Raw genomic sequence first — 17,370 nt, 5'->3', positions numbered from 1 at the left:
GCAGAAATAATTAAGTGCTCAACAGGTACACTTCTCCAAGCTTGGAATGACTGGGAATAGAAATCGACGTCCACGCTTATGATCATCACCTGATAAAACACTGGCACAGTGCAGAGACACTGGCTTTCGACTTTCCTTCCTATGAAGGAACAAAACCTATGTAATAACTGTGTACTGTATTACTCGGGATGCATATTAGAAACTAGGAATAAAAAAGGAACTCAGTGTCCAGTGTCCACCTCCGTAGTCTAGTGGTTAGAGTAGTAGCGTTTACTTGAGTTAGGTCTTCGACTCTATCAAAGGACCGGAAACGCGTACACTCAGCAAGAGATATAAAATTCAAAAGAATAGCGCTTGATGTTCCCCATGGGAACATTGTAAACGTGATCACCCGTACGGATCACAGCCATATCTGACATCTAACATAAATAACACGGCTGCTTCCTTTGCACGTTCATATAAAAACTATGGCCACACAATCTGCCAGACACAACAAAGACCATGCATACAGCTGTTGACAAAGATGCTCAATGTTCCTTTATGAAGCAACGACAAGTGTTAAGTTGTGTAATGCTTACTGAGAATGAGCGATTCAGCTGTTCAATATGGAGCAAGACATTATCTGGGGCCAAACTACAAATCTCTTCTAGTCCGAAGATTCCAGTTTTAGCTCGATGAACACAAAACAACTAAGATTTTTTTGAGTTTGCTTTACCTCGCACCGACACGCACACGTATTATTGCGACGATGGTATAAGAAAGAGCTAGGAGCGGGAAGGAAGTGGCCGTGGCCTTGATTAAGGTACAGCCCAATCAATTGCCTGGTGTGAAAATGGGAAACCACGGAAAACCATCGTCAGGCTGCCGACAGTGGGATTCGAACCCATTATCTCCCGAATGCAAACTAAGAACTAAAACGTAATAAAAATAGTGTGATAGTGGAATTTTAATATTTTATCGAAAAACAAAATTAATATAAATTTCATTTACTGCTGGTTTCGTTTTTAAAGGTATGACAGTGCATCACTGATTAGATTTCTCTTTATTTCCTCCCGTAAGTCATCTGTATATGTATAGTGTTAAGATCATCATGTGTTAACCAAGTCGAAAGTTTGTTTGCGTCTGGGTGTTGACGCACAAGAACTACTGTACTCTTGAGTTACGACAGACTAAGCCGCACCTTCTCACGTTCTGGCGGTAAATAGACTGCATCCTGATTAGAACAGAAACAGCTTATGGGGACACTGTACTAAACTGATGGGAGGAATAATTTTAGTCTGGCAGTTAAGTGAAAGTACTCTGAATGAATACTTACATTACAGATACCTGCAGTATATATTTGCATACTTCGACCTGTGAACACGGCGCTATTCGATTTATAGTAGTGGCTTTTAGAACAGTAAGCTGGGCATCGTCAGACTTTAGAAGGTTGTGGGATTTTTCTTCTGTTCTATGAGAGAGGTATAAGAAATACCATTTGAATTAAGTGTATAGTGTGATTCATTCTTGCAAATTTGCAGTCTTAACAATGCAAGATATGACATTCCATTCATAATTTGTTAAAAATGAAGCCATTTTTCCAATGTTGACTTAGTTAAATGTAACAAAGGCTTTTCAGTCTGACAAACACTCAGCAAATACAATGTAAATTAAAACACTATAAACATATCTGTAAAACACACACTAACATACAAAGAATGACATGTTTCGTTCTACAAGAACATCCTCAGATTCTATCAAATCACTTAAAAACAAGCTTGTATATGCACAGTATTGTTTACGTAGCGTAAACTTGTCAATGATAGAGAGATTAGTGATAACATGAAACAGTAATGAGAAAAAAATAAAATATATACAATTATTAATATAATTATAGATAGATAAATACGTAATTTTTTCATTATATTAATAATTGTATATATTTTATTTTTTCTCATTACTGTTTTCATGTTATCACTAATCTGTCATTGACAATTTTACGCTACGTAAACAATACTGTACACATACAACCTTGTTTTTAAGTGATTTGATAGAATCTGAGTATGTTCTTGTAGAACGAAACATGTCATTCTTTGTATGTTAGTGTGTGTTTTACAGATATGTTTATAGTGTTTTAATTTACATTGCATTTGCTGTGTGTTTGACAGACTGAAAAGCCTTTGTTACATTCCATTCATAATAACAAAATTTTCCTTAGTTAATCTAGTTACTTATGGATTTGCTAGATCTACTTATCTAGACTATCCAAGAGGATAGTCTAACGTTGACTTTGGTTTATGAGTGAGAGGATTTAAACAGGACCGGCCAGGTGATGCTTTCCCTACAGGTGAGCGTGTCATTTGTCGACGTGTGTCGGTAGAGTTGGGTGGTGATGTTTCACTCATACCAGAGTATCATGAATTATTGTATGAAAGTTGCTGGTGATGGTGATTATTGTTTTAAAAGGAAATACAACTGGGTGCCCATTCTCTATATAATACTAAACAGAGCCTCTGTCGTCTGAGTGGAAAGCGAGATATTAAGCCACTGCTTTAATCACACATTCCACCGATTGGATGCTGTAGGGTATATTCTCCATTTGAAGGAAGGACTGCAACCCTCTTCTTGAATCAGAAGAGCCAATTTACTATATTCGCTTAAGGAATACGTCACCGTACTCGTCCCATAGAGAAGCAATACCCATTATTGTCTAAGTGATTTAAATGTGATGAAAGTTTCCACGAATCGAAGATGAGAGTTTCATTCCTGGATTTTGTGCTTCTTCTGCTGGCGAGATGGTTGTATAAAATGCAAAATTATTTTAGAAATCCAGGTCTTCAAATATTACATTAATTCTTTTGATGTGCCATTTCAGGGGTTTGGAATGCTCATAGTATCCAATGCGTATAATAATCGATAATAATAATAATCTTTAGTAGTTTATATATTTGTAGTCAACTAGGTCTAGAATAAAGAAAAAAAAGAAACAGTAACAAATATATTTTGCATTATCCCAAACTGAAGTGAAAACCCTTGGGAATGAATTCTTGAATGATCGAATGTGAGATTTGTAAACTTATCTTTTCACTTGTAATTGTAAGTCTGGGTGCAGTGTGTTGTATCACATCTACAAATTAAACTACTGTCTTTAGGCAAAAGAGTAAAATTTTACAGGAGAGAGGAAGAACGCTAGGAATATAAACTTTCAACTGAAAATTCATTTTAGCACTTTCTTCATGTTAAGATAGAATAAATTCATTGTTATACAACGTATTTCTGTTAAAATGTTTATAGTTTAAGAAATATTCAAGAAAAGTAAATATCTGGTACATTTTGGCACTTAACTCTAAATAGGTTACATCGCGCATTCCTACCTACGAACTGTCACTGTAAAATTTGTCACAAATGGAACATAATAATTGCTTTTACTTAAATGAAGTCAAAAATCTGCGGCAAATTAAGAAATACCGAAGTTATTAGAGAAATATTAATACATACTTAAGGCCTGTCTACAGGCCTCCTTTATGTAGTATTCCGCTACTGGTGCCGTCTTTTGTTAATTTCTTGAGGTCCAGGGCTAGCACCGAGGAATGGGAGTGCTATGTCTGTGCATTCTCATTATCTTTGTCCACATGAGTAGAGCGGCCAGTTGAAACAGCAAAATGGAGGTTAACAGCATTCACGATGTTATTTCTCATTCAACAACTTGGTGCTGCACATTACAGAGAAATATCGTAGGTACCACAAAAATGATATAGCATGATCCCTGGACCAATACATATTTTTTATTCTTGTTCGAACGAAAATAGCATGATCCTTGGACTAGTCCACACTAGTCCACAGAATTCTTCTTATGTACATTGGCCATAGCTTTTTGTCGCCTATTAAATGTTGCATATCGCGATACAACTCAGGAAATGATGTCATTGACAACTGAAGCAATGAAACGAAAGCAAAGAACTTCCGTGAACACAGACATCACACACGAAATTGTTGAAAGTGTAAGACAAATAGAAGACATACGTGTGTTACTGCGAGAGTAGCACCAAAAGTCCTTGTAAAGTAGTAAAGTAGTTATACATAATATTCTCCAAAAATAAAATATTTCTTAATTTACAGCAGATTTTACACTTCAACTGTGTAAAAGCAATTATTATGTTCCATTTGTGACAAATTTTACAGTGACATTTTGTAGATAGGAATGCGCGACGTAACCCTCTAAATAATTCAACCTGAATGGCAGTCATCGGAAAACTTAATGTATTTAAATATACGCTGATTAGATGACTTATTTACAGAGAAGGCACAGATATATTAAATTAAATAATCGAACGCAACAACGTAAATTATACAGAGTGTTCTGTTGGTGTGGTCCCATGCCCCGGATATGTCTCCCCATTGGCTGTAGGGATACGTTCTCGTTTGGACAATCCCCCGTTGGGATTTGATAATTACAGATTTGATAATCAAACGTGATTTTCGACTCCCTATTTGACATGGATTTGGGCTGTTTTCAAGATTTATTTTTCTTTCATATTATGGAACTTCCTACCAACGTGTGTGTTCCATCATCATAATTTTGAAATTTTTGAATCTGGTACCTTTTTAAAATAAGCTTCTAAGTTTGGGAAGGAATGTGCAAGTCATTAACTGACACGGGTAATGGAGGAACGTCATTCTGATCATCCCAGGAAGGGAATGATCGGAATAAACTAAAATCCTCTGGACAAATCGACCACTATCATTGAAGGTAAGGTCCCATAGAATTTTCAAATCACAAGATGCGAATTGCAGGCCACTATGGTGACAGATGTGTATAAAGATACTGTGATATTGGATGTAATCCAATAAGATTTGTGTTCAAATCTCGAACCCAAATACAAACTGAACCAGGTAGATCTAGCAAATCTATAAGTAACTGGAGAATCTAAAGAAAGTTTTATTATTATGAATGGAATGTCAGATCTTGCATTGTTAAGACTGCACATTTACAAGAATGAATTGCACTATACACTTAATTCAAATGGTCATCCTATGGCATTGTCTCACGGTTGTCGTAAGAGCTCTATAAACGATGCCCATCACGTAGCACTTGTGCCACTTAACAGCGCTTGTCGTGTAAACAGACGGCAGCTGTTGCTTCCTAGTGACTCCGACAGCGAATTTGCTAACAGAACGATCTTTAACAGGAAACCACAAAACCATTGACGTATTCCTGAGGTGGTGGAGTGTGGGGGCGGACGAGGTTAAGATATAAACCCACCCCTCCATAGTACTACAGTCCTAGTGGATCTAGACCATTTCTCCAGATTTTGAACTTGTAATACATAGCCTTTACCAGATGGTTCTCTAGCCTCGTGCGTTGTGTGTCCCGCCAGCACTAGCGATGAATGGGATGCCTAATCATTGGTTTACAAGGGAGCGCTACAACGTGCTATATTTCGGATGTAAAACAAATAGCAGTCATTTTAAAACGAACGTTCTGTAACAGAGTGCATTTATAAATACGCCAAAGATGAAGAAAGTAATGTATAATAACTAATTATCCTCCCCTGCGAACCATGTGACCTTGTCGCGGTGGGGAGACTTGCGCGTCTCAATGAAGCAGATAGTCGAGCCGTAGGTGCAACCATACAGGATGGGTATCTGTCGAGGGACCAGACTAACGAATGGTACATCGAAAGTGGGGTAGCCTATCGGAAGTTACAAGAGCGGCAGTGTGGATGAGGGAAGTGTAGGGGGTAAGAACGGTAGGGGTAGACCAAGGTATGAATATGGCAAGCAGATCACAACAGAGGATGCAGCAGTTATGTAGAAATGAAAAGGTTAGCACATTATAGGGTGACATGGAGAGTTGCATTAAACCAGTCTATGGACTGATGACTCCAGCGACACTTAAATGCGGCCAGTATCCAGTATTCGGGAGATAGTAGTTTCGAATCCCACTGTCGGCAGCCCTGAAAATGGTTTTCCGTGGTTTCCTATTTTTACACCAAGCAAATGCTGGGGCTGTACCTTAATTAAGGCCACGGCCGCTTCCTTCCCACTCCTAGCCCTTTCCTGTCCCATCGTCGCCTTAAGACCTATCTGTGTCGGTGCGACGTAAAGCAAAGTAGCAAAAATAACTCCAACGACAACAACTCATTAATTTATACACGTACAGCAAATTCTCGATTATCCGAGCTAATCACCGGACAAGTTCGCACGGATAACCGAAAACACGGATAATACGATCTTTTACCTAAGGTACAAAAATTATATAAAACGCTTTTGTCGTTTGGCGAAAAATAATCAGTTTTGCCTTTGCTGGCAGGATGTAGTGTTTACAGTGCACTATGTCTTCTGGTATGGGCTAGAATAAATTTGTTACTTTCATTGACCTGTCTCAGTCTCATCCTTGGCTTTGACAATATGAAAGTGACTGAGGTATGAGCGATGCTAGTAATGCCATTCCTTATGCAGCCAGTCCCTGTTCTGAATGGTGTAAAAATATCGCTCATAGGGTCGGTTGGTGCATGCATTTCAGTGGGCTTGGCAGACTGGTATGCAATAGCAAATTCTGGCCCGGTGAGGAAAGCAACGCGAAACTACCTAACTCCTCACTTCCCTAGTATGCCTCTTCAGTGACACCTAGGCTATATATGACAGCTGTTGGTGGAGCTGTAGAGGATCAAACCAGCCTTCGGGCTGAATACCCAACATACATACACATTGTTCTTTTACTTTCGAGATGCATTTTACTTCTTCAGTACGAAATGTTCCGAAGTGCAGCAATATCACTATGATTAAAATCTCCCTATTCATTATAATATAAGAGAGTTTCAACACTTTCCAATGCTGAGGCACGTTGCACACGTGCACCAGTCTCATAATCATTCACTAACTTCTTTACTGATTCTTTTTTCTCGAACTGTTCAATTAATTCAAGCTTTTGTTTTAAAGTTAAAAGCACTTTACTTCGCTTCTTAGGCATGAGTGCTATCACAGAACACCAATAAAGTACTGCTATACAGTACGGTGTTTAGTGTCTCATGCCGCCAGCACACCTGCAGTCGAGAGTGCGCTCGATTTTCAAGCGCGTAGTTCACAGGTATTCAAAATGCCGATATAAAAATAAAGAACATGAAAATAATAACACAATAAACCTCGAGCGTGCACGGATAAACCGCGAACAGGACAATCCGCACCCGGATAATTGGGAGTTTGCTGTACTAACACTCCACTCTACCGAAGAGTTAGCTCTTAATTGCAACCCTGTTCAACGAAATACCTCTACATGTATAGAAGGCAGGCGACTACTCAAAAACCTCCAGCACATATCGTATGTGGGCTTCGGATGCGTTCCGACCACGTTGATATCATTAGATTAAATTAGCATGGTCGATATGTTGACAGCAACTGTTGTGCTGCTGTACCAAATACCCCTTTGAATATCAGTCTTTAGGCATTCCACTCATCATTAGTGCGTGCAGGATGCTAATAAGTAGAGAGTACGGAGCCTCAAAAATATATATATCCTGTATATAAAGGCTAAGTTAGAAATGAACTCGATGGATGAAGCTGTGCGCCTAAACCGGCTTCGGTGGTGGGGTAATGTGAGGCGAATGGAGGAGGATAGGTTACTTAGGAGAATAATGGACTTTGTTATGGAGGGTAAGAGAAGTAGAGGGAGACCAAGACGACGATGGTTAGACTCTGTTCCTAACGATTTAAAGATAAGAGGTATAGAACTAAATGAGGCCACAGCACTAGTTGCAAATAGAGGATTGCGACGACGTTTAGTAAATTCACAGAGGCTCGCAGACTGAACGCTGAAAGGCATAACGGTCTATAATGATATTGTATGTATGATATACAGTGGTGGTCAAAATAATAGAGCCACCTGGCAAAGGTTTGGAATAAAGTACAAATTTATGACTAGACATGTTTGTACTATGATGGAAACAAAATTTTACGTTGTACAGGACCCATTACAACAGAGTCACATTGTACCACAGTCAGTTATATAGATAACACAACTCAAACTAATCAATAATATTCAAAAGAATACCAGACCACAGGGTCAAAAAAATAGAGCCAATTGACACAAATATTTTGTACTTGATCGCAGTCTTACGAAATTTACAGGATAAGTTGTTTTTGCATAGGAGTGAATTAGTACTCCGTGGGGTAACCCGTATTTTTGACGATTGCCCTGCACCTCTTACCCACAGAGTCGGCTAAACGCCTGCATTCGTCGCTGCTGATCGCATATCAGGCTCTCTGGATTTCTTCCCAAAGTTTATCTAAAGATGTAGCTTTTGAGCGGTCAATTTTCTTGTCTACGATCTCCCATGAGTTCTCAATGGGTGATGAGTCAGGGGACTGAGGTGGCCACTCTAATACTTCGATATGGTGGTCTTGAAAAAACTGCCTTATGATACTTGCAGTATGCTTTGGATCGTTATCGTGCTGAAATTTCCATTTCAGCAGCATTTCCTCTTCAGTATAAGGCAGGATAACATTTGCCAAGATGTCTTTGTACATTTCTACGTTCATTATTACACTGATACGGTGTATTGGACCAATGCCGTACCATGAAAAGCATCCCCATACCGTAACACTTCCGCCACCGTATTTCACAGTTTTTAAAGTGCACTTGGGATTAAATTCCTGCTTTGGAGGGCGGCGCACATAGACTTTTCCGTCTGAGGCAAACCTATTATACTTGGATTCATCGGACCAAAGGATGTTCCTCCACCAAATATTAGATGTTTGTTCATTTCTCCGGGCGAAGGCCAACCTTTTCCGAACATTAGCTTTTGAAACATGTGGCTTCTGTCTCACAATACACCCATTCAATTTTGCGGATCTCAGTCGTCTATGAATCGTTGAGGTTGATGGTTGAACATCATTTTTGTCGCTAAACAAAATGGCTTTCAGTCGTGGTGTTGACAAAAATGGGTCTTTCTTTACTTCCCTAGTGATGAGTCTGTCTACGCGAGGAGAATTTACACGAGGTCACCCCCTGTTATCCACCTGCGGCTTTGTTTGTTTTGCCAGTCTAATGGCGTTCTGGACTCGTTTTCGCGAAACGTGTAAATCTTTGGCTATTTGATTCAAGGACATCCCACTTTTGAACATCCGGAACATTACTATACGCTCATCATCACTTGTATGCTTTGCTCTGCCCATCTAGAAGAATGTAAATAAAACCAAACGTCAATTTACATACAAAATAATATTGAGTGGAGATTTGTTGACAAATAATATCGCTAGCCTCCAAAACAACTGCAAAAAATCAATTTGAACGGGACTTCTGTAAAACGGCTCTATTATTTTGACCCATAAGATTCTTACCTTTATGCCTCTTTTCGCACGTCTAGCTCAAACGCTCCCTTTCGCACGACTACAGATAGCAGCGACGTCTTCCCTGATGATGTCTAAAAGGGACTGACAACAGGGCACTCGTGGAGATTTTGCGAACTAATAGATATCCTAGTTCTTAATCCCCTCAATAGAGGTGGCTCTATTATTTTGACCGCCACTGTATATACATACATACAGGTGACCCAACAGTCCGTTAACACTTGACGAGGCAATACTTCACGGAATACTGGAGGTAGAGTAGTGATAATTGATTCATATGATTGGCATGACATGGGGTTTTATCGACACCAAAATAAAGTACGCAAAATGGCCAACAAATGGCGCTGGACAGCAACACGTCAGGTACAAATGGTCACACATGATTGACATGACATGGGCTTCTATTGACATCACAAACGAATGCACAAACAGGCCAATAGTTGGTACTGAATGATGCCGCATTAGACCAATGTACGGTATAAAAGGAGCTGCCGTAAGAGAGGGGGGTCGGGTCAGATGCGCCTTGCAATCGCGGCATGGCATGCTTGGCCATGCCGATCCCCCCAACCACAATCCGTGTGATTATTGGATGTGGGGTTACCTGAAGTCGTACGTTTACCGCGATCGCCCGACCTCATTAGGAATGCTAAAAGGCAACATCTGACGGTATTTCCCACCATACCCACGGATATACTATATGATGCTCTTCACAAAATTGGTCATTGGCAAGGTCATCTGGTCTATCGCAGCTCCTTGTTGGGTATGCAGACTTTTCCGCACAAGTGTGACGCATGCTATCTAACCCAAAATGGGAAGCAATTTCTGATTTAAGAAATCATGTTAATTTTTTCGACATACCGAGCTCGATAGCTGCAGTCGCTTAAGTGCGGCCAGTATCCAGTAATCGGGAGATAGTGGGTTCGAGCCCCACTGTCGGCAGCCCTGAAGATGGTTTTCCGTGGTTTCTCATTTTCACACCAGGCAAATGCCGGGGTTGTACCTTAATTAAGGCCACGGCCGTTTCCTTCCACTTCCCAGGCCGTTCCTATCCCATCGTCGCCATAAGACATATCTGTGTCGGTGTGACGTAAAGCAAATAGCTAAGCGGTGGGCTGAATTTTTTCGACGAACTACTAAATTAAGCGTATGTTGGTATTTTGATGTGAACGGTTGAATACAGCATGGTAAGTGAGGAATTGAAAACGATGGACACACAGGAACTAACCTAACTTTTTTATGTCAAGAAAATACATCTCAGGACACAACGTAAGAGGAAAGACTAGGTCAAGAACCCGGAAGCATAAACTTAAAGCTACAACATCCCTTCCTGTCTTATTTCTTCTGTGCATTTCTCGCTTTCTCGCAATCAAGTAAGGTTGTTCAAATAACCTTCAACTTTTTCAGTCTGTCTAACCCACCCGTCAGTGAGCAGCTTGCATTGTTTGATAGCTCTTTTTTTGTTTTGCGTTATGTTACATGAACTGAGACGGTGCCGATTGGATAGGAACGAGCTGGGACTGGGAAAGAAGAGACTGTGGCCTTAATTAAGCAACAATCAGGTGTGAATGTGGGAAACAAAGGAGTATCATCTTCAGGGCTCACGACAGTGGGATTTAAACCCTCCCTCTCCCGAATGCAAGCTGACAGCTACATGACTCAAAACCACGTAGACATCTCACTCGCTTTTCATAGTTTCGTAGAAACAAAATTTTGTTTTTCACTGCAGCACAAGACGTCAAAGTATTTTACGTATTTTATAGAATTAACTACCTAAACTAGGGAAGACTTTCGAAAACAGTGTTTCATTTGCGGACAATACTACGGACCCAAAGACTTCAATGGTAGACTTTGTCATAATGACAACCCGTATGTTGGGAAGCAATTACATTCATATTAGCCCCACCCTAAACCACCAAAACCACCGAGCGAATTGGCCGTGCGGTTAGGGGCGCGCGACTGTGAGCTTGCATCCGGTAGATAGTGGATTCGAACCCCACTGTCAACAGCCCTGAAGATGGTCTTCCGTGGTTTCCCAATTTCGCACCAGGAGAATATTGGGGCTTAATTAAATCCACGGGCGCTTCCTTCCCACCCCTAGGCCTTTCCTATCCCATCATCGCCACAAGACCTATCTGTGGCGGTGCGACGTGAAGCCAATCGTAAAAAAAAAGAAAAAATCCCACCAAAACCGAAAATGAGTCAGATATTCCTAGTAACCTCAGAAATATTCGGAATAAGCCGTTGCAGTTTTTATATAATCTACGTTCAATTAACCAGCGTCATGGTGTATATGTAGCGTTACTTCGTTACCCGGATGGACCTGGTTCGATTCTCAATGGATATGAATTCTCGTCTAAGGACTGTGAACATCTTTTTTTACAGTTTGCTTTACGTCGCACTGACATAGATAGGTCTTATGGCGACGATGGGATAGGAAAGGCTAGGACTGGGAAGGAAACGACTGTGTCCTTAATTGAGGTGCAGGCCCAGCATTAGTGTGGTGTGAAAATGGGAAACCACGGAATCCCCTGTTCAGGTTTGTCGACGGTGAAGTTCCAATCCATCATCTCCCGAATGCAAGTTCACTGCTATGTGGCCCAAACGGCGCAGCCAACGTACGCGATCTATCCCTCTTAGTGCTGAGGTTACAGATAGTGGAAACCTTTACCATCTACTCCTCCAAGGGCCTTCATTTAGATGGATTTGGTTACCATTCAACTGCTGTAGATTTTAAAACATGTCGAAAGACAGAATTTTGGCACGCATGATTTCTTCAGTGCGCTGGAAACCGACGATACAGAGTATTAATTTCAAATGACACCGACCTCAGCCAGGATTGAACGCGGGATATTGGGAATAGAATAACGACCTCTCCTATGAGGTCATCACGGCAGATCTTTGTAAATACATTAAATACAGTAAAACGACCTGTCACGGTAAGGATTATAGCAATTTCCCATAAATGGAGGAGTTTCTTGTTCGACTGGCCTCTCACCAAGGTAGTCACGGGTCGAATCCCGGTCAGTGCATACAGGATTACTGAAACAAATATCACGTCCCTGTGGTTGGGAATCCACCTAATATCGGAGTATTGTGACTGTCCTCACGATATAAACAGTTATACAGAGTTAAATTGCAAGCTTGCCTGCTATTAGTTCATGCCATAACGTTTTAGAATTGGTTTAAAGGAGTTTCTTCAGATCATCGGTGGAATTCCTGAAGTTGTTCGAACCATTCAGGCTCTCTTTTAAAAGAAAAGCTCCGACACAGATAGGTATTATGGCGACGATGACGATGGGATAGGAAAGGGCTAGGAGTGGGAAGAAAGTGATTGTGGCCTTAATTAAGGCACAGCCCCAGCATTTCCCAGGTGTGAAAGTTGGAAACCACGAAAAACCATATTCACGGTTGTCAATCGTGGGGTTCGAACCCACTATATCCGGAATGCAAGCTGTCAGCTACGAGACTCAAACCGCCACTTGTTCCTTGAACAAGATTACAAGCTGTCAGCTACGAGACTCAAACCGCCACTTGTTCCTTGAACAAGATTACAAGCTGTCAGCTACAAACCGCCACTTGTTCCTTGAACAAGATTACAAGCTGTCAGCTACGAGACTCAAACCGCCACTTGTTCCTTGAACAAGATTACAAGCTGTCAGCTACAAACCGCCACTTGTTCCTTGAACAAGATTACAAGCTGTCAGCTACAAACCGCCACTTGTTCCTTGAACAAGATTACAAGCTGTCAGCTACAAACCGCCACTTGTTCCTTGAACAAGATTACAAGCTGTCAGCTACAAACCGCCACTTGTTCCTTGAACAAGATTACAAGCTGTCAGCTACAAACCGCCACTTGTTCCTTGAACAAGATTACAAGCTGTCAGCTACGAGACTTAAACCGCCACTTGTTCCTTGAACAAGATTACAAGCTGTCAGCTACAAACCGCCACTTGTTCCTTGAACAAGATTACAAGCTGTCAGCTACAAACCGCCACTTGTTCCTTGAACAAGATTACAAGCTGTCAGCTACAAACCGCCACTTGTTCCTTGAACAAGATTACAAGCTGTCAGCTACAAACCGCCACTTGTTCCTTGAACAAGATTACAAGCTGTCAGCTACAAACCGCCACTTGTTCCTTGAACAAGATTACAAGCTGTCAGCTACGAGACTCAAACCGCTACTTGTTTCTTGAACAAGATTACTCACCCTCGTGAAGTCAAGTTTGTAGCTTTCTGATATGAGACATAGTGAACCCGGTCAAGAAGCCAAGCTATACAGCTGAGAAAGTCGTCACTTTGATCACAATTCCGCGGGCCTTCTGGATAGGGAGCAGTTGTTTTGGCAAGTCAAGGATCTTGTTAGTCTTCTCCGATAAATCAGACCGACTCAGATTGTTACTTTTACTTTTACCTTACTACAGTTGATAGTGGGTTCCCACCTCAGCCCTCCTCGAAGTGGTTTTCCGTGGTTTCCCACTTCTCCTCCAGGCAATTGCCGGGATGGTACCTAACTTCAGGCCACTGCCACTTCCTTCCCTCTTCCACATGCCTGTCCCTTCCAATCTTCCCATCCCCTCACAAGGCTCCTGTTCAGCATAGCAGATGATGCCACCTGGGCGCGGTTCTGGTCCTCCTTCCCAGTTGTAACCCGAGACCCAAAGTCTCGCGCTCCAGGACATTGCCCTTTAGATGGGACCCCTCGCTGAGTCCGAGGGAAAACCTACCGTGGAGGGTAAACAGATTAAGAAATAATAATAATAATAATAATAATAATAATAATAATAATAATAATAATAATAATAATAATAATAATAATAATTATAATAATAATAAATGTTCGGATGTTAAGGAAAAATCATATTTCTTTCCTGAGATCATTTTACCCGAAATCTGAAAAATTAATTGAATGACGGATCCCAGTTTCCGTTTAAAGCAAATTTATGTTGCTTATAAATGCGTATTTTTCCCGTTTTTATTGGTTTGGTTATATTTTGATCGTTTGTGTAATATAGTGTAAGATCATATTTGGTTAAATTTTGAGCTTTTTTAATTTTTTTAAAAATTGAGGCGTTGCTTTTAGCAAGGTGCATGTTACCTACGTCGAGTTGCAAACAAAGGATTTCCAAATATTGTAGTATATGTAGTTTTATTTCTTTTCCAGAAACAGATAGGTGGTAGGTTTACAAAGCATGATTTCGAGAAAGAGATGTACGAACGTACGCTGACAGAAACTAAAATGCATGCAGTACTTCGGCATTTTGTTTTAAGAAAAACAGAGTGAGAACTCCGCCTCAGGGCTATGATACTGAATTAATGTATGAAGTTTTAACGTACCTACTGTAGTTCTGACCGTTCGCATGATTAAATATGTCTTCTGTATTGTCGCTAATCACTTTTAGGCACGTTTAATGTCAGTAATAATAATATAATACCTGATACACATCCCTAAAATTCTTAAGTTATATTTTACCTATTTTAGTTCATATTTAGCTAGATTTAGGGCATATTTTGTACTTCTTTAGGTCATAAACTTTCCAACTCTCATAATAATAATAATAATAATAATAATAATAATAATAATAATAATAATAATAATAATAATAATAATAATAATAATAATAATAAGAAGAAGAAGAAGAAGAAGAAGAAGAAGAAGAAGCAGCAGAAGAAGAAGAAGAAGAATTGCGTGTGGCCTGCGGAGAGGCCTGTGTGCAGGTGTTTAGAGTTGACGCACTATAGGCGACCTGCGCGACTGTAACGATGGGGCCCTACCTAAGATGAAATATAATGCTGAAGACGGCACAAACACCCAGCCCCCGAGCCAGAGGAATTAGGTAGTGAAGGTTAAAATTCCCCAACCCTACCGGCAATCGAACACGGAGCCTCTTGGGCCAAAGGCCAGCATGCTGACTATTTAGCCATCGAACAGGGAATAATAATAATAATAATAATAATAATAATAATAATAATAATAATAATAATAATAATAATAATAATAATAATAATAATAATAATAATAATAATAATAATAATAATAATAGCAGACTGATATGTAATAACAACTTCTGGCTCGATGAGGAAAGCAACGGGAAACTACCTCACTCCTAATTTCCCTAGTATGCCTCTTTAGTGACACCTAGGCTGTTTATGACAGCTATTGACGGAGATGTGGAGGATCAAACCAGCCTTCGGGATGAATGCCCAACATACACAAGAACAACAATAATAATAATAATAATAATAATAATAATAATAATAATAATAATAATAATAATCCCTCACATATACGTGCTGAGAGACTCGATCCAATAATCTTGAGCATGGGAAGAAAGCGTTCGACGCAAGCCAGTCATACTGATAGAGAAAAATATTTCCAAACTCTACAATGCGCTAGAGTGCGAAGTCCTGACCGTTATCAAGCAGTAGCACTTAAAAGTAAAATCACTTTAAATATGAACTCACCGTGCATTGGCCCAATGATCACCATACAACACACCATCAGCATGATCACCCTCCTTCGTCTGTCATATTTGCCCTCCTTGAAGACCACACGGAATGTCTCAACGACGTGCTGTATATCAAAGAAGTCTCTAACACTGCCACAAACCTGGTCCTGTCTCTTCTTCTCCAGCACTGGGGGTGGTTTCTTTTCCTCATGTATCCGTCTCATACCGTAGATGAAGCTGATCACATACAATGTGGCCGATATGCAGAATATTCCATAGAAGCCGACTTTGACATACAGCACTCCACTTAGCGCCATCCCTACAGGGACACCCAGCGACACGAACAGGTTTACCACTCCAATTCGCAGTGTCCTCATTTCCAGGGTGGTCACATCACCAATGTAGCTGAAGACAGCCATGAACATTGTAAACCAGCCCCCGGTAATGGCAGGGAACAAGGCTTCTACTACACCTGCTACCTCCATAGGCAGTTCGAAAAAGAAGTAAGTACACACTATCAGCCCCATACTGGTGAGGAACTCGCCGATGATGGGCAGCAGCATGAGAGGTTTACGCTTGCTATGCCTGTCGGACCACGATCCCAGGAACAACATCATGGCAGACGGGATAGCGGACTGTACGATGGTCTTCCACACTGTCATTCGAGCTACTAGTTGTTGGACATTGGTCTCCTGCTCTGTATAGTTCGCTGTTTCTCTCGCTGTGAGGGCCTGGCACACTTCAGGACTGTACCCTAAGTTGACATAACATGCCTTCTCTAAATTCAGATTCTGTGTGGCGAGACTTGCTAAGACACTGGGCATAATATAACAGGCTAACATGGGTTCCACAGTGATGTTATTAATGAAGTAATTCCATTTTCCTCGCAGGTTCATTTTGGTCCAAATAGCGTTCTTCTGCTTCTCCCCGTCTGCCTCATTCTGCGTTACCTGACACATCTTCACTTTGTTATTACACTGACATGCTACGACTAGAAAACCTTTCGACTGCGACCCGCACCTTGATGTCTTCCCGTGACTGAGCTTCGCCCGTGTCGCGTTGAACAGTGGTACAGATGGTCGAACACCGCGACACCGCTCAACTGGAGATCCCCCACTCTAGCCCGTTCCTTCCCCGGCTAGTAAATGTGAAAGTTTTGTATCCACCAACCTTCGTCGGCGTTTCACTTTTCTAAGGACGTCCTCCGTAGCTCTTTGCTTATTTTATTGTGGTTCTTTTCAGTACTTCAGACATTCACTCCCGAGCACGAAACGATAAGACGAATGGGACGGATTCTTGTCTAACAGGCAGACGAAGTATTGTTCGTGCAGCAAAGTATGTTTTAGTGACGATGAATGCATAGAAATCAACCATATTAATAATGGCTATTAAAACCAAATCCCATTGCGCAGCAGCCTCGAAGCGACCGCTGCTCAGCCCGAACGCCTGCAGATTACGAGGTGTCGTGTGGTCAGCACAACGAATCCTCTCGGTTGTTATTCTTGGCTTTCTATACCATCTCACCGTTGGATAGGTCCTCAATTATTGTAATCATGTAAGCTGAGAGGACCTCGAATCAACCCGCACATCCAGGTAA

At 40.9% G+C, this 17,370-nt stretch overlaps 1 protein-coding gene across 3 annotated transcripts in view; it reads right to left on the bottom strand.

Annotated features, from left to right (window-relative positions):
• Nucleotides 1–17,370, bottom strand: part of LOC136884884 (probable peptidoglycan muropeptide transporter SLC46) — a 431,764-nt gene that overhangs the window by 131,851 nt on the left and 282,543 nt on the right. Inside the window, exon 1 of one of the 3 annotated variants that reach the window (XM_067157193.2) lies at nt 15,790–16,923. The exons of the other annotated variants lie outside the window; for them this stretch is intronic. Within the exon in view, the coding sequence (XP_067013294.2) occupies nt 15,790–16,732 (943 nt within the window). The 5' untranslated portion in view covers nt 16,733–16,923. Of the gene's footprint in view, nt 1–15,789; nt 16,924–17,370 lie in introns of those variants that run through there. 3 annotated transcript variants of the gene reach the window in all.

This window comes from Anabrus simplex, chromosome 1 (genome assembly GCF_040414725.1).
Source record: "Anabrus simplex isolate iqAnaSimp1 chromosome 1, ASM4041472v1, whole genome shotgun sequence".
In the NCBI taxonomy this organism is placed as follows: Eukaryota; Metazoa; Arthropoda; class Insecta; order Orthoptera; family Tettigoniidae; genus Anabrus; species Anabrus simplex.
Note: the sequence above shows the minus strand (reverse complement) of the source record. Positions and strands in the feature narration are given on the sequence as shown.